This window comes from Anarrhichthys ocellatus, unplaced genomic scaffold (assembly GCF_004355925.1).
Source record: "Anarrhichthys ocellatus isolate YVR2014 unplaced genomic scaffold, GSC_Weel_1.0 scaffold10, whole genome shotgun sequence".
NCBI classification, from domain to species: domain Eukaryota; kingdom Metazoa; phylum Chordata; class Actinopteri; order Perciformes; family Anarhichadidae; genus Anarrhichthys; species Anarrhichthys ocellatus.
Window position 1 is genome coordinate 4,787,996 of NW_022280040.1, and position 20,331 is coordinate 4,808,326.

The window sequence follows — 20,331 nt, forward strand, 5'->3', positions numbered from 1 at the left end:
CCCCTCCCCCCCCCCCCCCCCCCCCCCCCGACCCTGAAGGCATCACAGTCACAGAGCTCAGTCAACATGAGGTAACACAGAGAATATCAGCAGGGATTCGTACAGTAGAACCGCACGTAGAGGCACAACAAAAATTGGAAAATTTGCCATAATATTTCCAAATGGACAAGTAGTTTTGATATAAGATGTCAAGGAAAAACATTCCCACCATGCATCTTCTCACATAAGAGTTTCTCCTGTTATCATTTTAAATTAAATATATTAAGGGTTTGGGCTGTTGGTTGAATTATGCAATACATTTGAAGGCGTGGCCTTGGGATCGGAGAATTTGTGATGGATCCTTTTCACTATTTGTGTCATTTTATAGACTAAATAATTTAACAGATTATTGAGGAAAAATAATGTCAATACTCAATAATTAATGAAAATAATGATTAGATGAATCCGTATTTGATATGAAATACTGTGCTTTCACACACACAAGAATGTACAAAAGCCACATAATTAAAAGAGAGAGCTAGATATTAATTTAATTTGACATGTTTGAAAGTTTTTTGACTGATGTAATGCACAACAATCAAAGACAGTTCATTGCATCTAACATTCATTTTATTATCAATATCTTGCAGCCTGTTCCGTCTTATGAACCTCTGTATATACACAATAATGTGAAAGGTGTGTATTGTCTCTGCAGCCTCCAGCCAAGTTCCTCCTGCCAGAGGTCAGTATAGAAGACTACGGCAAGAGCTGCGTGGTGATCGACCTGGACGAAACCCTCGTACACAGCTCCTTCAAGGTAATTTACACACAAACCCTCAAGTACACATTTGAGTATAGACACCCGTGGTTTCAGTCGTGTCATGCTATTATTTCTCACCCTGAGAGGGATAATAGGATTAAACCAAAAATAAATCCGGAAGATGACATTCTTTGCTGTGAATATGGGCTCGATGGCATGATGACAATTAGCACGAGGTGCCACTGAGCTAGTACACATAATCTCAGGAAAGTACGCCTGTTAGGGTGTTTTATACACCAGTTAAAACAAGGTGTTCGCATGGCAACCAATTCATCCTCTGCACCATGCAGTTCATCAGCATGACCAGTTGTTTGGCAGGAAGTATCATCTCTGTATTGTGAAAAAACATGTTCTGTATCTACAGAATGTCATCTTTTTAAGAGCTAACAGCCTTAAACGCTTCACCACAAACTCATTCCCTGGCAGTCAACCACCTACATATCAGCTAAATGCTCATGTCAGCAGCACGCTAAAACGCTCAAATAAACAATGCTAACTTGCTGATATAATGTTTACCATGTTCACCATCTTAGTCTGTGGTGTTAGCATGCTAAAATATGCTAGTTATCCAATAGATGCTGATACAATGTGGTGGACCAGCAGAGCAACAATGCAAAGAGCTATGCTGCTAGCATCGCTAAAATTTGGGGATACATGATTTTCACTTGTTTGCTTGCTTGTTTTTATGACGCCACTTCTTCATTTGACAATGTACAGTCATGTAGAAGGACGACTGTAAGTCAAACCCATGATGTTTCAATAACAGCACGTACATTTTACTGTATACTATTGTTGCTGGTTGTCCCTTCAGACTGTAACATATGATTGTGTTCATCATGTTGGTTAAATATCTTAAATAATTTGCAAGTATAAGACCAAGATGGGCAAATATTTTCAGCCAAGGAGAATTCTTGATATTTATGCCATGAAAGATGAAAAATTACAAGGCCATATAAACTCATGTGTCTCTCTCTCTACTGACACACCTGGCACACCCAGAGACCCACTTCAGCACAGCTCTGCCTCAGCCGATCCTATTACGTCTGTGTCTACTGTATCTGTGCCTGTGTGCCTTTTGTCCTCAGCATGAGGAAGTCAGAGAGTTGTGCAGGAAAAATAGCTCAAGGTGAAGCTGAATAATCTTTTGTGTTTGCGCTAGTTTTATTCACCTGCGACAGGAAACCGTTTGTTCGTTCAAGTAACTACAGAGAAAACGCTTTTAGTACATTTTCATATGACTGGGAATCACTTTGCTGTGGAAAGTAAATGGAAGAGAAAAATGTTCTCACACACACACACACAACGCTGGAACCACCCATTACAGTTACAAGCCAGTATGGGGCCACACACACACACACACAAGGGTGTGTCCAATACGGAGTACTGTTGCCTTGAATGACCGCGGGATGAATTTCCTAGAAATCCTGGCTCTGTTCTAATAGTCTGGAGTGTTTTATTTTCCTCCCCTGACAAAACAAGTCAGAAACTCACATAAAAACTAGTTTTTTTCCTCCTTTTCAGAGAACTCAGTTGCACACTGTATACACAATCCGTCAAAATGCATTTAGCTCAGAGATCAGTATGCGGTATGAAATAGATTCAGGCAATGCAATAAATGAAAATCAGCTGGGAGAGGAAGAGAGTGTAACAGAAAAGGACAGAAAATTTGCATTTTCAGTTCCGTTCAAAAGCCTGCAGGGTCTCCTGAAGATTATTTATTTGTAGATGTGAAGTTAGGACGTACTTTTGGATGAAAATGTTGGGCATGTTAATTTTAAAATGTAAAAGTCCCCATTGGAATTAGACAATAAGAGCAGAAAACCAACCAGAACTGACAGGGACATTTCACATCGTGCACAGATGGACGTAGACTAAAAAAGAAACGTTATATAACACATCATACTGTATGCTTTATCCTGTATTTTATGGATGAAAAGATAATTCCTGAGCCTGCTCCAGGATTAGATCCAGTGTGTGTTGGAAGTGTAAAAATGGCTGATTGGATATATGATAATAATAGTAAAGATTATTTATATAACACTTCTCAAAACCGGTGCTACCTTACAGGAGAAAAGATGACAAAGCACTGAAATAGAATAAAAAGCGTTCTCATTACAATATCATGGGCGTTACTCTGCCGCTATATCAGCCTCCACTTTTTCACAGAGACTGTCCATAAGATGTTGGGACTTGGCTGCTGTGATTTGATCCCATTTAGCCACAAGAGCAAAAGTGAGGTCAGGCACTGATGTTGGCCATCGGGCCTGGCTTGCAGTCGGCGTTCCACTTCGTCTTAAAGGTGTCGGATGGGGTTGAGGTCAGGCTCTGTGCAGACAAACACAAAGTGTTTTATATTTATATATATAGATATATTATGTGGACAAACCTGCTATAATGAGACATGGAAGTGTTTTTCCAAGGCAGGTTTATACCAAATGATTAAGTGTTACTTAATCACGTGCAATGTCTTTATGTAAAGAAATCATTTCATCAGTTGAAACAGTCCAGAAGATGTTCCCTCCGTCAAGTCTGTTGAGGTCAACGCCGGTTCAGCAGAGATCCATAAAACAAATACTCTCCATTCTCCCCCGTCTACTTCATCCCTCTCCTTCCATCTCGCTCACACATACATCTTCCTCCATTACCCATATCTCTCTCCGCTCGGATCCGGGCCCATTACAGAGCAGCTGTTGTGTGTTCAGTCTTCAGACGAAGGAGCGATTCAGTAGAAGAAGCAATAGGCAGATAACAAGTCTCTTCCTCCGTCTCTCTTTCTTTTTCTCTCTTGTCTTTGTGAAAGTTGGACCAATGCCTGTCACTGGTTTGCCTCATTACCGGTTCTGTTTTTAGACAATGGAGGCCGCAGTCTTTACGTTCCCCGGTGTGTAAGCATTAACCAGATCTGAATATATTACAAACCTGATTCATAGAAGAACTCACATCTGTCTGTCATCTGTCTGGGATCTGGATCTTTTGATCGTTCATTGTATCACTCTTGCATCACCAAACATCTCTAGTACAGTAAGTCTATTGTTCCACTGTCGCCATCATGTTCGTATTAGACAGATTAAACAGGTGACATGTGGAAGGTCTAGTGTTCCTACAGCACACACCCCCTCTGCTGGGTGGCGTTATACTCTACCTGCTAACTGTAGCATTGAAGCATTAAATGTACACATGCAGTACAACCATTCGGGATGTGTGTAGGTTTATATTCAAGCATGGCTGGTTTAGAATTCAATAAATAATGTGTTTGTAAAGCAGAATTACACATGAAAAAAAGATTATAACTTAGTCTGTGTAGGATATAAGTCATCTTAAGCGTTACTTTACAAAAGAATACTGATGTTGCAGATTTACCTGCATTTTTAAATATGAGTAGATGAATTACAGTCAATTCGGCTTATGAAATTATACCTCTAAATAATCCTCAATCCTTTTTTGTGTCTACAACAACCCAGGTGACAGCCGGAAAAGCTTTCTTTGTGCTGCTTGTTTAAACTCAGAGAAACATTTTCTCCTCTGCCTCTATGTCACCTTTTAAACTTTTTCTCTCTCTCCGACATGACACCGCCGTGCCTCCCACCTGATCCTTTCATCCTCGTCTTTACGTCCTCCACTTGTCTTCCACCCACACCCCTACAGCGTCTATCTTCCTCCACCTCTCCTCGCTCCCCTTTCTCACTTTTAAAGATGACACAAGCCGGCACTCCTGTCCCGCGTTCACGTCTGTCATCTTGTTCAGCTCCCGGGTTTCTCCCCGGAGTCTGATTCCTAGTTTTTATTTAACACTGAGAAACAGTGCTGGAGCAGAGGGAACCACAGTGTGCGTAAACACTCCCTAGTTAGCCTAGGGAACCTTATAGGAGTATTTTTACCTTTCTCTGTTTTTCTTTAAACAAACTTGTGGTTTAGCTGCATACTTGTCAGATTGTGCTGTTTTGAGCACAGAAAACAGAAGTTTTGAATCCTTTCTCTGTCTCTTGTCTTCCTGCAGCCCATCAGCAATGCAGACTTCATTGTTCCAGTGGAGATTGATGGGACTGTTCATCAGGTACTGTTGCACAGATATGGAGGATTTCGAGAAGTGGGCTTGAATAAAATATGAATAATATGTATTAATTTATAAGATCTCCCTCGGAAGCTGTGGCTCCATTTTCCTCCCTTTGGTATTTATTATTCTCTATTATCTCATGGCTACGTCAAAAGTGGGACAGCTTATACACTCCTCCTTGAATTTATTCAGTTTTATTCTCGGTGTCTTTGCTCGCTGTAAAGATGGATGTGCCGTGACGTGACCGTCTCACCTGGTAAACACATGTCACAAAGCATTTTCAAGATATTGTTGAGTTGAGCAGCTGAAGAGATTCTTTAACTGATAATAAATGTCTGTGTTTGAGAGAGAAAGCGCAGCAGAAAGGAAAAAGTGGAGGCGCCGTTTACACTCGCACTGTGACTAGAATTGTTGTGCTTCCGTACAAAGATTTATTTTCTGCGTCCTGTTTGAAGCAGAAGCTGCCAGACTGTAGCTGTGACCTGGTTCAAGTAATCCAGGATAGGCTTTCTGTATCTGTCTCGGCCTATGCTTGATTACTTGCACTTGGGGTCAGCAACTAACCTCTGGAGACCTACTGATGTGGACGACGACGAGCAGAAATGACAAATGTGAACACGAAGTCTGTTGTTGTGAAGGGCTGGGTATTGCTTGGAAATGTCTAATCCTCACAGGCCAGTTCAGACGCTTGCGTGTCTCTTACTTTCTAAGTCTCTAAGAGGCTTCAAATATGGGTGTGTGTATGCACAGAAAAAAAACAGGGCAGTTATAGAATAAGAAATAATTGAATTCATTGCATTCAAGATTTATGATGAATTATTTACTGTATGTGGAATTAAGGTTGAGGTATTTTATGATTTCATTTTTATTTATTTACTGCATTTTATTCTGAAGTTGGCAAATACGAAAGCAAATTACAGAACCGTGATCCAACTTTTTTGATAAAACAGACGGAAGCCTCAACTAATAAAAAACAAAAATGGCAACATCTAGCCCTAACTCTCACTTATTCAAGTCAAACCATGTACTAACCTTTCTGACTTAAGGGTCAAGGGTCAAAGCCTAGAATGTCATTAGTTAAAAAACGTATTACACCAATAAATAACTTACAATAAGCAACTATTCAATGAAGTCTTTACAGCCTCTTCCACCCCATTAAGTAAACTGGGACACAAAAAAACTTCACACCGATCAGTTCATGAGCGGCGTCCCACTGAGAGTAATCTAATCTTACCAGACAGTTAACGGCAGGCCTCGTTACTCGACCGTTGTGTTGATGGCGTGCATGTTTATTTTTGTGCCTTTTTTGTTTTAGGTGTACGTGCTGAAAAGGCCCCACGTGGACGAGTTCCTCCAGAAGATGGGGGAGCTTTTTGAATGCGTCCTCTTCACAGCGAGCTTAGCCAAGGTTTGCTTAAACGTTTTAACGCTTAAGATGCCGGTGATGTGGCTTTAAGACTGTTTTAACCTGACGGTTGTTTTTTTTTGGTCCGTCCAGTACGCTGACCCTGTGGCAGACCTGCTGGACCAGTGGGGGGTGTTTCGCGCCCGGCTCTTCAGGGAATCGTGTGTTTTCTACAGAGGAAACTATGTCAAAGACCTCAGCCGGCTGGGCCGAGAGCTCAGTAAAGTCATCATCATAGACAACTCGCCTGCCTCCTACATCTTCCACCCTGAGAACGCGGTAAGTCAGTCCTCTTGATGTTGAACAGTGAAACCGAAATGTGGTCCCATGGGGGACATTGGAGGTGGAGGGACTTTATTAACGGGTTGGTTATTTACAGACAATGTTGAAAATTAAAATTCTGCCCGATACGGCATCTGATAATCATTTTTTAGAGTGTTTGTCACAGCAATCTTGCTGCTTTTGTTCAACTCCTGTTGTTTACATGACCCCTAAACATGGATGATTTTAGGGAGAATCTACATATATAAATGTGGGCTACAATGACATTTTATGTTTCAAAATCCGTCAGCTTTAATCTGCACTGTTGTTTTGGAAACCGTGTTCTACCAGAGGCAGTGTTCCCAGTTTTATTTCTCTCCTCTGCTGCTGCCACTCTTCCTGTCTTTGATGCATTTCCCCCATTAATTATTTACACAAAACTCGCACCATCTCCTCGCCTATAATGCAGCACTTTGGCATCAACGTTTAGAGTTTCTCCCTTCAAATGAATAAAATCGGTCTCTTCTGTTCTCTCGCTCTCTCTCTCTCCACAGGTCCCAGTGCAGTCCTGGTTCGACGACATGACGGACACGGAGCTGCTAGACCTGATTCCTCTGTTTGAGGGCCTCAGTAAGGAGGACGACGTTTATAGTCTCTTACAGAGCCTGAGGAACAGGTAGCAGACGGCGGCTCCAGTTGGTCCTTCCTGCCTCTTGCACAGAGGCCTCGCCTCGCTGCCACGGCCCCTCAGCCCGGCGCCTGTCCTGCGAGCGGCGCTGGGACTCCCAGCGTGGCTCTAGATCTGAGCACTTCAGGCAATTGTTCTGGTCATAATGAAGTCAAGAGACAACAACTGTAGGGATTTCCACCATCTCTGGATTCTTGGACTCTTTGTACAGGACTCCTACTGACAAAAGATTATATCACTGTATGTACATACTATATGTTTTTAAGCAAGACGTACATAAAGTAATTTTTCTATCAGAGAGTGGAGGTTTTACTATTCTATCAAGTAATATTTTAGTTACCAAAAATAATCCAATAGACAGATTCTTTTTTTTTCGTTGTGTTGAGCTGTGCTATGCAGGCTGTTGTATCTTGTCTGACCTTTCATTCAAACAACTGTGATTTATCTTCTCTTACAGAATGAAGTGCCTTCATTACTGCGCTGATTTTGTTGTGTCAGGTTTTATGGGGTGCACATTTTTATGCTGCATATGAACTCAAATCTCAAAATACGCATTAACTAAATCCTTAAATTGAAGTTGGAATTCAGTCTGAATTGTCTGAGAAATCTGAGAAAACAGAAACGACTTTTTTCTAGAAGTGTATCCAACTAGCCTGTTCGACCAGGATGAGTATTTGCTTTTGAGTTTAGCAACATTGAATTGTTAAATTTACCAAATATTTCTACAATTCAATGTGATGTGTGACTGAATGACGTCATTTGATCCTTGACAGTGACTGTAAATTGATAATCCTTCGAGACGTTGAAACCCCACTTTATTAGTGAAAAAAAGAAACCTTTGTGATGACATCGCCGTCCACCAAAAGATGTTAAACTTTTGAGGAAGATATAATAATTAGCTTAGATAACATGAAATTCTATTTATTGGGGGGAAAAGAGGGTTGGGTGCATTGTAAACACTGCTGTTGAAATCGTACTGTACAACATTATTAAAGTTGCAAGTTTGCACACTGTCAGTTTGTACCAGCGTATAATGACTTTAACCGACCGTAAAGCTGCTATATTTGTTTCTTAGTTAAAACGCCCTCAGTGACATCAGTACGTTACCTGTTCAGCACCAAACAGTAGACAGAAAAAGGTAGCCTCTAGTTGGTAAATGTAATCAAGCATTAAGCAGCTAAAATATTTCCCTCAGGAGTTAGTGGAGGCCAACAAAAGCGCTAAACTATGACTTATTTTTTGTTTTTCCATAGCCAATATCTGTGGAGATTATAGCAAACTGGTACTTTTTTATGCCTCAGCTCCGGCAAACTGCAACGTGACTGCTCGGCAGAGGCAAACAACAACAATGATGTAGTTCTATAGTTTGGTATTACCTCAGTCGAGGTTCTACGTCTATACTAGGAGGAGGAGTTAAAAAATTGCAGACCACTGATGGTTAGAGAGAGCCGTCACTAGCCCAACATTGGGCATCCTGCACAGCCCGCCGTTGACCGCTATTTATTTCTTCAGCCAACCCAGATTTTGAAAAATGGCAGCCGTCAAAACCACGCCAGGGTCAATTGATGAAGTACAGGTGTTGTTCTGTTTGGTTGCCGATGAAAGGAAGACAGATAAGAATCCTGCCTACTTTTAGGGGTTACTATCTGCAGTGGAAAACGAAATCGAGGAAAAGTGCCATGGTACCAAAAGCGAGTCGAGGCGAGCCATACCATACAGTGGAATTTCGGCATAACATTCCTCAGTCAGAAACACGACTCCAAATGAATGGTGCTCCATTTCAGCTGAATGTGTAAATAAGCAACTGTTGGCTAACAATCAATCAATTTAAGAGGAGATGATATGTCAATGTTGTGTTCACAGCTTGTTTCTGCTGGCTAGAAAATCAGATGCATGGCTACTTTTTTTTATATTTTAGGTTGCATTTTACATCCAAACAGGTATTTTATTTTGAATTGTCACAAGCTTGAGGTTCAAAGTTCCTTCTTAACCTTAGAGACAGCAGCAGTTGACAAAACAATTTCACTCATGAGGTTCAATTAGTAGCTGGGCTGGAGCTTTGGATCCTATCACATGATCTTTGTCAGCAGGAGCAGTTCGCTCAGTTGTCATTTAATTTTGTTTGTTTTAAAGCCCCATGGATGAGAAGTCCTTAAAGTGCTTAAAGTTTGATAATGTATTATATATTATAATATTATAGTTTAATGTATGCATTCAGGGCCATTTTATTAAACATTAACTGAGCACAAAAGGACACTGCTGACTTCTCCATTGTCTGATCTGCAGGTGCATTCATAATATGGATAGAAAAACTGGTTAATGTGCAACCAAGAGGAGCTCAGCTTCATGTGATATCTTGATGTGAACTTTTAGCTTCCGCTTACGTAGCAGCCACTTAAACTGCAGCAGTGGATTAGGCATTACAGAGCTCATTGTTCAAGCCTGAAGCCTCAAATATGTGGGGACTGAAGTTCACCAGGTTGTGGAAATGATACATTTTTCATAATGGAGTCCAGGGTTGAAGCTAAAAATGGAAAGCCGTGGTCGAAGGTAAGAAAAACTTTCAGCCTGCATGTTGACTTGAAGCTATTGGTTAACAAGAAAACCAGGGTAGTTGCGTAACAGATCTGTTTTCAGATTCCCTGGCAGGGGTTGTGTGAACTAAATAAGACAAAGACGAGTGTAATAGATGTATCCCTGAACAGAAAACATCAGCAGGGAGCCCCATCCATGATTCATGCACTCACTGCAACATGCAACAGCAGAAGTTTACAGATTGTTCACACAGTTTGAAAATGTTTGTGGGGGGGGGGGGGGGGAAGCAGAAGCAGGATTTGATGCTTTATGTAGTGTTCCAAGGGTATCCTTAGCTGTAAAAGCAACTCGCCCACAATGTATTTACACCGTTTCTTTACACACAATGCAGTGTTTTACTATGGATTAACATGCACACACACTGCAAAGACTCTTCTTGTCTAATACTTCCAAAAAAAGTGTGAAAATCACTTTGGATGCAGCATGTTAATACCTCTCCACATTTAGCAAACACATTTTAGCACACGCTGCCAATGTCTGCTCTGCTGGGGGATCAAAGCCCAGCGCTGCAAACCTTCAATAATGTCAAGCGTTCCTCCTCGAGTGTCTGTGTGAGTGGGCACAGAACGAGAGACTTAGCCACAGAAAGCCTCTGATTCCTGTCCAATACCCCTCGGAGCTCCTTGAGTCCAATTCCCCCATCTGCTAGTTGTAACAGTTGTTGAATGAATAATTGGTGTCAAGTGGCCCCTGTAATGCCCACTGCGCTGCTGAGGGCTCGGCCGAACATAAACACGACTCTTGCTGGAAGCATAATCAGGACCTCGAGTGAGGCTTGAGTCCAATCTCAATTCAGGTATTGTAGATGAAGTGTCTTGACTTTGTGATGCATTCTGCAAGTCTGGCTCTCCTCATGAATCCTTACAACAAGCCAGAGCCTCCTTTTTAAAACACCTTTATTTCAGAAAGGGCTGGGAAACAATGTAAGGAGGGGTGTATCAAGGTGGCTGTATAGTGTAAATATTGAGGCAGGAAATTGCAGGTGTGTTCAGACCTGGGTGTGGAGACAAATAAACCAAGCCCTCTCTACCACACACTCCAGCTTGTACATAGGAGGGAAATCCAGCAGTACTTATATTGCATAAAGACCTAATTTCACTGATCTAACTCCACAACTTGTAGGAGACAGCGAGGCCTTCACTTCGCCAGACACAACACAAGGTAAGTTCCATTCTTTTGTTTTGGTGAGAGCTTTCTCTCGACTGTTTTTAGTTGTTTTTAATGTCTATCCTCCATCCTATCTATTTCCTTTATCTGAATCACTGCAGTTTGGGGACGGTGACATCTTCATTACCATATTTGTTGAAACAATATCTTTAAAACAGACCCAATGCTGCGTTTTGAAACCTACATCATGTTATATAAATTGGAGGTGAACAAATGTGCATGTATTTAGAGCACTGACAAAGCTCATTGTGAAGCTGAGTCAATAGACACTGCACATTGATTGGGGTGGAACCAGTCTTTCCTGTCACAGTAATTAATGGAAGCAACGCTGGGGTTCAATTGATCTTTTCAGAAATTATTTGTTTTTCATATATTTTTAGGCAGATCAGATTGCAGAGCACAATGGTTGTCTTTCATTAACAACAGGGAGTTGCCACTACGGCTAAAATGTTGAACAACCAACAACGCCATTTAGTTACGTCATTTAGTCAACCAACTAAAAATCAATTAAGATTTAGTGTTCGTTTATGTAGTGATTTTTTTATCGTGAAAGTGAGATAATAAACTAAATAATAAAAGGGTTATTTCATCAAAACGTAATCATCGATATTACATGCACACTGAGGGAAACTGTTATTTTAGTAAGAGTTTGTAATGTGGACTAGGCATGGGTGTGGCCACTCCTTTAGCCCCGATAAAAAAAGGAAATGGTCAATAGATGTTTGGATCGGGAACATGATGATGAATGTTTTTTAGCACCAGAAAAAATCCTCTCTGGTCTTTTGGCATAATTTTAAGCATAACATTTTACAATCGTTTGCAAGGTAATTGTTTTTATCCTTTGAATATTTACCAACCGCAACAGCGAGTGGCTATTTTTGTTTTCATATTGTGAGTCTGTATGTGTGTCATCATGGCACAATGTGGTCCTGGGGACACCTGCTGTAGTGGAAAGTGCCGCAGAGGCGGTTTTGAGTACTTTGTCAGGTGTTTATTTCTGTTTGTGGGCATATTCTGTCAGCGCGATATCGTCCCAAATGTGCAAGATGCAGTCAAGTTGTGATCAAAATGAAGGCAAAGATTGACAATAGGTGTGGTCTGAAAAAATGGTGCCAGACGTAGAGGGTAGGAAGTGTGGACGGGGCCATTGACGTCACACTAGATCTTTCACCAGGAGGACTCCCCCACGAGGTGTCCAAACTACGTTACCTTACCGTCGTGAAGCAGTCATGCTTGTTGATGTTGTCGTCGGCACACATGTTCACATATTAGCCTGTTTCCACAAGTCTTTTCTGTTTCCCCTAGATCAGTCACTGAGTTATATGTTATGTTTAGTCATGCAAACATCCAACACCCTATGGTGCAACAACAACAACTGCATATGCAACACATAGCTCACACAGGTAGGCTATAGGTGTGGCGACCCCTCCCTGGGTTTTCCCTCATCCCGGGTCTTGCATGAAAGTTCACACCTATAGCGCTCGAGCGCTTAAGTCGTGTAGTGTGACCTAGGCATTAGAGTAATTAAAAGTATGTACTCAAAGCAAAGAGTTCGGTAGCAGACTTTAGAATTTGGCTTTAAAGTGAGGTTATTTAACTTTTGAATGAAGAAATAACACAAAAAAAGCAATAGAAAAGCACCCTTTGCTAAATTTAGTTCACTCTGCAGTTAATCTGCTACAGCCTCACTTGGTCTGGTATGACCAGTATTATATGGAAGCTAATGGTAGCTAATGTTAGCAAACGTGGCCACGGTTACACGATGATTAAGCATCGACTATTAGTTATCACCTAATTGTTACTTTTGGCACCTGTGGATACGTAATCTTGCTGTAAAGCTGCTTATAGAGCCGCAACTCTTTATGTATCATATTGTATATTGTGAGATATTGCAAAATTATTTTGACTTAGTCTTACACACTCTGTCCTCCTCAGACTCACACACCAAATGAAGTAGGATTTTGCAACTTTAGCCCAAGCCCTATTATGTTATTAAAATCTCAACCCTTTTTCTGTTTGCTCTGTGTGTCACCTCTTTTTATCTGATTATTTGAAAACCTGAGCCTTGATAGTATTAATAAAGGGTGTGGTTAACATCCTGGTATTGTACAGCTGACCTGATCTGCCTGACCTTCCACCACCCACTCCATCAATCACTGCCCAGCCAGGCATTTCATTTCTCCACCTGGAGCAAAGATTAATGTTTGTGTGAGCCAATAAATTATAGCTGATATATTTCCCTGGAGAATAACTGCAACCACAGCTCCCTCGGCTATTTCCCAATCACATCATACATTCACGGATCCTGTATTTGCATTCATGATATGTTGCCGGCAGCGTAGCATCCCCACCGAGCCTGTTTCCACGTGTCACCACTAAGCCTGTATATTTTCTCGGCTCAGCTGGTGTGTTTGCTTATCAGTGCTGTTGTTTCTGATATCTGAGTCAAGAGGCGTTTAAGCACCGCTGATTGCAGAACGTGTACGTTGCTGCGGTGCCAAGCTGACACTCATTAAAGAGGTGTTTCGCTGTCACAGATCCAATCTTTTGAAATGGTTCACTTGTCACTTTAGAAACATCTGTTTCCAGTGAAAAGAACTGAGCAATGAGGGGTAGGAGGCTTCAAAAATGCTGTTGGAGGAGTTGCAATTAAATATGTGTTTCATAATATTCTGTTAAAGGTTCTAACACACACTTAATACAGTTAGACTACAAGCAGTGGTGGTGCAGAAGCGTTGACATGCTCTCAAAGTAGTTTCCCCTAAGCTGAGCCTTTCACATGTCTTTGTTTTGATTCACCCTTATGTAAGGACACATTTTTCTGTCGCACAAATGCTAAAAACCAACTGTTCGCTACGTGCTGAGAACTAAATGGCAGACGAAGTTATATGAATGAACATAGCGGAGCATTTAGTAGCTAATTACCCAAATATTTCCAGCAGGAGTTGGTGGAGAACAAAACCAGAGCTAAAGAGAGAGAATGTATTGGACTTACATTAGAAGCACAACTCCTAATGAATGAAACTGGTGCTCCGTATCTGCTGGATGTGGAAACGCCCGATCAACTTAAAAAGTTATACTATGCGATTGTTGTTTAAAAGTAAAAGTCCTGCATTCAAACTATTACTGAAGTAAAAATCTAGAAATATTAGTAGAACGATCTACTTAAAAAGTAGGCTACTTGCTGATGCAGTATTGGGCCCTTGTGGACGTTCTTATTATGTATTACATCATTGAATGTTATAGTTGGTTGAGGAGGAACTAATTGTAACTGTGTGGTGTTTCATGGTTTCATTATATAAGATCATCAATATTTGTGGTGCAGTAAAAGTTAAATATTGACATGGAAAGTCGTGAAGTAGAATTTTAATGTAGCTCAAAATGGATACCCAAGTAAAATACAAAGTACCTTAAAACTGCTCTTGAGTACAGTAGAGTTACATTCCACCATTGACCATAAATCTGAATATATTATGCTTCAGCATACGATGTCTAAAGTTTCTGTGTAATGTTTGCTTACATCTCACCTACATTAAATGTGTCTTAAATCATTATATTTCTTTACACAGCATAGGATGAACCTGACATGTGTCTTTGTTTCAGTTTAACAGAATGATGAGTGATGACAATCAAGACACATTTAGAAATGTCAGGCAAAAGCCAGGCCTGCAGATATGGACTATCAATGTAAGTCAGCCCTTTGAACAAATATCATATTACTGTGTGTGTGTGTGTGTGTGTGTGTGTGTGTGTGTGTGTGTTACTGGTCAAACTGGTCTTATTTTTCATAATATCCAACATGTTTGTTGTTTTCTCATTCAGAACATGCAGATGGCCCCTGTTTCAGCTCAAGGCTTTGGTAACTTCTTTGAGGGAGACTGTTACATTGTTCTTTATGTAAGTACAAAACTGGTTGATTTCTCAAGAGGCTCAACACTAATGAAGGCATGTGACCTAAACATGCTTTGATAGTATGTGTACAAGTGTTGGTCTTCTATCATCTGTATCTTTCACCAGATAAGTCAGAACAAGGGCTCAGGCCAGTCGGCTGACATCCACTACTGGATAGGAAACTCCTCTTCTCAGGATGAGCAAGGTGCAGCAGCCATCTACGTCACCCAGCTGGACGAGCACCTGGGTGGGAGTCCGGTCCAGCACAGGGAGGTGCAGGGTAATGAGTCTCCACGGTTCAGGAGCTACTTCAAAAATGGCCTCATGTGAGTCATAGGAAATAAATCTGGTGTGTGTGTGTGAACAGGGTGGTGACCAAATAGTCACACACACTTATGCTGTAATCTTCCTGAGACATGAACAGTAATCCCTCTGCATGAAATCATTATGACACAATTTGCAGTTGTTTTGTTGAGGCAGCTTAACAAATAAAACATTCATTAACCGCTGACTTTTCGTCGTGTTTTTGCTTCACACTGAGGTTAAATTGCAAAATTACCAAAATAACAAATTCAGCCAAGTGCTTTTGCAATCATCCTGCTTCATGTGTGTTCTTCATAGTTGTTTTATTACACCTGAACTTTGGTAACGTGCGCTGATCTCTCCACAGCTACAAGAAGGGTGGAGTGGCCTCCGGTTTTCACCATGTTGACACAAACGTCTACAACATCCTGCGACTGCTGCACGTCAAAGGGAGGAAGCATATCACAGCGACAGAGGTATGCCGAGTAGAATATAAAGGTCTTAATGCTGCCTGCCCTGTACCTCCCACTGGACCTTTCACAGGTCTCACACAGCCTAAAGGGGTGTCGGCACGCCCTCTTGAACAAATTATGGCGTGCTTGTTGCCATAGCTGTCAAAGTAGGTGTTAATTGGCTGTCGAGTGCTATGACTGTGTGGTATTTAATTAATATTTGACTGACATTTGTTTTCTTTTTATTGGTTTTATGACACCATGTCCTTTTAATTTAAATAAAGGTTAATAACTCTCCATCATGATAAAGTTGGTGTGTGTGTGTGTGTGTGTGTGTGTGTGTGTGTGTGCAGGTGGAGGTGTCATGGAACAGCATTAACAATGGAGATATATTCCTGCTGGACATGGGGAAAGCCATTGTGCAGTGGAACGGCCCCCAGAGCAACAGGAGAGAGAAGCTCAAGGTAATCCTGCACTCTGATTGGTTACAAAAGAGCAGTGATGCACTAATGTTGTTGCTACACAACTACAAAAGAGCTACATGAGGAAATACAAAAAACTTTTAAAAATGACTTTTCCACATGAGACTTTGCATTAATATAAAAAAGACAATATTCTAATATAGTTTAATTAGATTAGATTTTTCCTTTTTTTTGTAAATGTTGGTTCTAACCAAATTACTTCCAAATAATATCTGGGAAAATAAAAATAAAATAAATTGTCCACATTACAGGCATTGAAAAGTAGGGACAGCAAATACAAATGAATTGCTCTTGCAGGTATAGATACAGTTTATATGAATCTTTATGTATTAAGTCAATAATTGTCAATTAGTGGCGAAGCATAACAGCAAAGGGGAAAGAAGTTAGACAAAAAGGGTTATGACAAAGACATAATCTGATATACATTTAGCCTGACATCTTAATTTTAGATTTATTTCTCAGTCATAGCAATAAATCTGCTATTTTTATCTTTTTGATGTCCTAACGACATAAACCAATTGTTCTGTGGAAGTTGAACCAGTCTGTAACTATTAATTATTTTTGTTGTATGCAAAAAAAGAGCTATAATCTGTCTTTGTTTGCAGGCAGTCTTGTTGGCTCAGGACATCCGGGACAGGGAGCGAGGAGGTCGAGCTCAGATTGGTCTGGTGGAGGGAGGAGATGAGAAGGACTCCCCAGAGCTCATGAAAGTCATGATGGCGGTGCTCGGCCAAAGAACTGGACAGCTGAAGGAGGCCATTCCTGATGACAAACCCGACCAGGTGCAGAACACCAGCGTCAGACTCTACCAGTAAGGACCTCTTGATCTGTTGGATCATTGCTGCAACGTGTTGGGAATGTTGAATACAATCATACGCTGTTCTTCCTCTCTCCTCAGCGTTTTTGAAAATAACGGGAATCTCGTGGTTCAAGAAGTGGCCACACAGCCCCTAACCCAAGATCTGCTGCACTCCTCTGTAATTCTCTTTCATCCTTTGAACATGTTCCTCAGAGACTGTTATATAGAGCATGCTCATTGTCTCTTTTTCTCTCACTGTCAGGACTGTTACATCGTGGACCAGAGAGGCTCGAGTGTGATGGTGTGGAAAGGCAAACAGGCCTCCAAGCAGGAGCGGCAAGAAGCTCTCAACAGGGCAGTGGTGAGTTTACTTCAAAGATTTCTACATATCAAACTACATCATTATTTAATACGGTGGTTCTTTTTTCGCCAGGATCACCAAGTTAAACAGTAATAATTGATCAACTTTTCTACCAGGGCTACATCAAAGCCAAGAACTACCCATCCAGCACCAGTGTGAAGGTGATGTCTGAGGGAGGAGAGTCAGCAATGTTCAAGCACTTGTTCAAATCCTGGACAGATAAAGGGCAAACTCAGGGTCTTGGTACCACCTACAGCATGGGAAAGATAGGTAACATAATACATGACCTGCTTCTTTTCACAATTTCACACAGTTTTTATTTCAATAGTTATTTATTTACAATTTCATTATAAAACAATATATTTTGTTTGTATATAATTCATATGATTATTTATTTTCTTAATTTCTTATTAGCTTGCGTGACACTGAATACTTTGGGTCCATACAGCAAAGGTCGACCAAGTGAAGTTTGATGTGATGGAGCTCCACGCACGTCCTGAACTGGCAGCGCAGCAGCGAATGGTGGACAACGCCTCTGGAGATGTTAAGGTGAGGAAACATAATGCCAAAATTCAAAAAAAAAGACAAAATGGCAGATGGATTTAATATCTGTTTCAAAATTATTCTATTTATTCATATATTGATATTATTTTATTTCTTTACATTTTTGATAATGTTCACGTACGGGTCAGGTGTGGCGCATCGAGAACTTGGAGGTGGCCGAAGTAAAGCCAAATACTTATGGACAGTTTTATGGAGGAGACTGCTACTTGGTGCTGTACACGTATCAAATATCAAACCAGAGGCAGTACATACTCTACATGTGGCAGGTCAGTAGCATCACAGTAGGAATATTGTCCTTGTTTTTATGTCGCTCTTTCTGGCACTGATAAATAAATAAAAAAGAACAGCTACTCTTTATTAACTTGAGTTTCTTTCACCAGGGCCGTCATGCCACCAAAGATGAGATCACAGCTTGCGCCTACCAGGCTGTCAATATTGATAACAAGTACAATGGAGCCCCGGTCCAGGTCAGGGTGGTCATGGGAAAGGAGCCTCGCCATTTCCTTGCTATTTTCAAAGGCAAACTCGTCATTTTTGAGGTGCATTTTCTCTCACTGAAGATTGTCTCCTTTTGTTTGCAGGTTGTAACGCCCAAATACAAAAAAGGCCTTCATCCTGTTTTTGTAGTCGAAGGCTTGAGGAATTATTACTGCAATACAATATGAAATGTTTTACCTCTCAAAGTGTTAAAAATATCACAAAGACATGAATCCTACATTGTCCACTCTACATCCCAGCATGCATAATATATATGTGTGTGTGTGTGTGTGTGTGTGTGTGTGTGTCTTTAGGGAGGTACGGGCCGACCCGGTGTGGTCAACCCTGACGGAGGTGCCAGGCTCTTCCAGGTCAGAGGGACTAACGAGCTGAACACCAAGGCCACTGAAGTGCTGGCGAGGGCCTCGTTTCTCAACACCAATGATGTCTTCCTGCTCAAGACCGACCACATATGCTACCTGTGGTATGGAAAGGTACGTGCTTCGTTCTGGAGCGCTGTAACAAGCTGGCAAAGCCTCAAATATAAATGTGAATTTGTGTCTGCGTGTTTGCATTTTCACACAAATCCCTGTTTGTTTGATGTCTGCTTCTGTGCGTCTCCAGGGCTGCAGCGGGGATGAGAGGGTGATGGGGAGAGCGATGTCTGATGTGCTGTCCAAGCAGGACAAGCAGGTGGTGATGGAGGGCCAGGAGCCAGCTGAATTCTGGGTAGCTCTGGGAGGAAAGGCTCCCTATGCTTGTGACAAGAGGTAAGCACAGACAACAACATCACACCTTTGAATCCGGCTCTTTCTTTTGGTGATATTATTGCAATCTCCAGAGAAATGAGTTTGTTTTCTTGTTTAACGACAGTTCAGCACCAACACATATTAACGGCTATCAGCATTCAACCAGGCCTTGTTCTCTATATATTTTCTTTTTACGCTATACTATAAAAGCAAAAATAACAATTACAACAGCATATAAACAAGGACCCCAAAACTCGTCCAAAAGGCTCTATAATCATATTTGGAAACATTAATAAGCTTACACTCAAATCTCCATGGATTATTTTTATATCAAGGTCAGTGGGATATGCCCAATGTCATCTAAAATATAGTCTGCGCACACACACACACACACACACACACACACACACACACACACACACACACAGATTACACAGTTGTAATGACGGTCGGAGCTCTGTGTTGTTTCAGACTGCAGAGGGAGGAGCCTCCTCACAGTCCCCGGCTGTTTGAATGCTCCAATCAGATAGGTAATTTCAGGATGACCGAGGTGGATGACTACGCTCAGAGTGACCTGGACGAAGAAGATGTCATGCTGCTGGACACCTGGGAGGAGGTGAGAGGCAAAGACAAAACAAACAAATCAAACCACAACACGACATCTGAACGTTGCCTGTGCACAGACTGATGCTATTAAAGTGAAGCGGAGCAAAGTTGGAGGGGTTTTGGAGGGGGCATGTTGAGGCATAATTTCCAAATTGGCCATTTGGGTACATTTAGGTACCATCTGTACCATTTGAAGTGTTCCAGGTAACTGTAAAATGCATTTGATTTAATTTACATATCACTGTAGGTGTTGATTCAATCTAAATACAGCTGTTCTTGGCTTAGTTTTAAAAAGTAAATCAATGATATATGATTATATATGTTCCCATTTAAAGAAACCCATAATCCATCGGTCCATTGGACCGGCTCATTCCTTTATCATGGGTGCAGCATCAATATTCCTCCACTAGACGGAGACAGAGAACGTGTTGTAAACGCTCATCCATGCCACGTAAATGAAGACAGACAGCTGAAAAACGACCCTGAGACTGCTTTGCCCCCGGCACAGGGGCGCTCGATCAGCTGAGATATAAACATACTTCTTTAAAAATGTCTAGAAAAAATAATAAAGCCAGTTGTAGAGTGGCTTGGTAGCTGTTCCAGTCGGAGCCCTGTAATTGCAGTGTCGCTGGCTTCGATCCAGCTGCAGGACTTTTGGTTCATCTCAAAGGTCCCCCC

The 20,331-nt window shown here is 41.3% G+C and overlaps 2 protein-coding genes across 3 annotated transcripts in view; both read left to right on the forward strand.

The window, feature by feature from the left end:
• ctdspla (CTD (carboxy-terminal domain, RNA polymerase II, polypeptide A) small phosphatase-like a) overlaps positions 1–9,428 on the forward strand; it is a 27,682-nt gene extending 18,254 nt beyond the window's left edge. For both annotated transcript variants that reach the window (XM_031849980.1, XM_031849982.1), the window contains 5 exons: positions 695–796; positions 4,797–4,853; positions 6,169–6,261; positions 6,352–6,537; positions 7,074–9,428. In XM_031849980.1, coding sequence (XP_031705840.1) covers positions 695–796; positions 4,797–4,853; positions 6,169–6,261; positions 6,352–6,537; positions 7,074–7,199 — 564 coding nt within the window. In that variant the 3' untranslated portion in view covers positions 7,200–9,428. The remainder of the gene's footprint in view (positions 1–694; positions 797–4,796; positions 4,854–6,168; positions 6,262–6,351; positions 6,538–7,073) is intronic.
• Positions 9,429–9,607: 179 nt separating this feature from the next.
• vill (villin-like) overlaps positions 9,608–20,331 on the forward strand; it is a 12,144-nt gene continuing 1,420 nt past the window's right edge. The window contains exons 1-17 of the mRNA XM_031849979.1: positions 9,608–9,757; positions 10,925–10,963; positions 14,573–14,656; positions 14,792–14,866; positions 14,987–15,186; positions 15,531–15,639; positions 15,969–16,079; positions 16,703–16,908; positions 16,996–17,074; positions 17,159–17,257; positions 17,374–17,527; positions 17,706–17,806; positions 17,950–18,087; positions 18,202–18,360; positions 18,613–18,792; positions 18,923–19,068; positions 19,519–19,663. Of these exons, the coding sequence (XP_031705839.1) occupies positions 9,713–9,757; positions 10,925–10,963; positions 14,573–14,656; positions 14,792–14,866; positions 14,987–15,186; positions 15,531–15,639; positions 15,969–16,079; positions 16,703–16,908; positions 16,996–17,074; positions 17,159–17,257; positions 17,374–17,527; positions 17,706–17,806; positions 17,950–18,087; positions 18,202–18,360; positions 18,613–18,792; positions 18,923–19,068; positions 19,519–19,663 (2,070 nt within the window). The 5' untranslated portion in view covers positions 9,608–9,712. The remainder of the gene's footprint in view (positions 9,758–10,924; positions 10,964–14,572; positions 14,657–14,791; positions 14,867–14,986; positions 15,187–15,530; positions 15,640–15,968; positions 16,080–16,702; positions 16,909–16,995; positions 17,075–17,158; positions 17,258–17,373; positions 17,528–17,705; positions 17,807–17,949; positions 18,088–18,201; positions 18,361–18,612; positions 18,793–18,922; positions 19,069–19,518; positions 19,664–20,331) is intronic.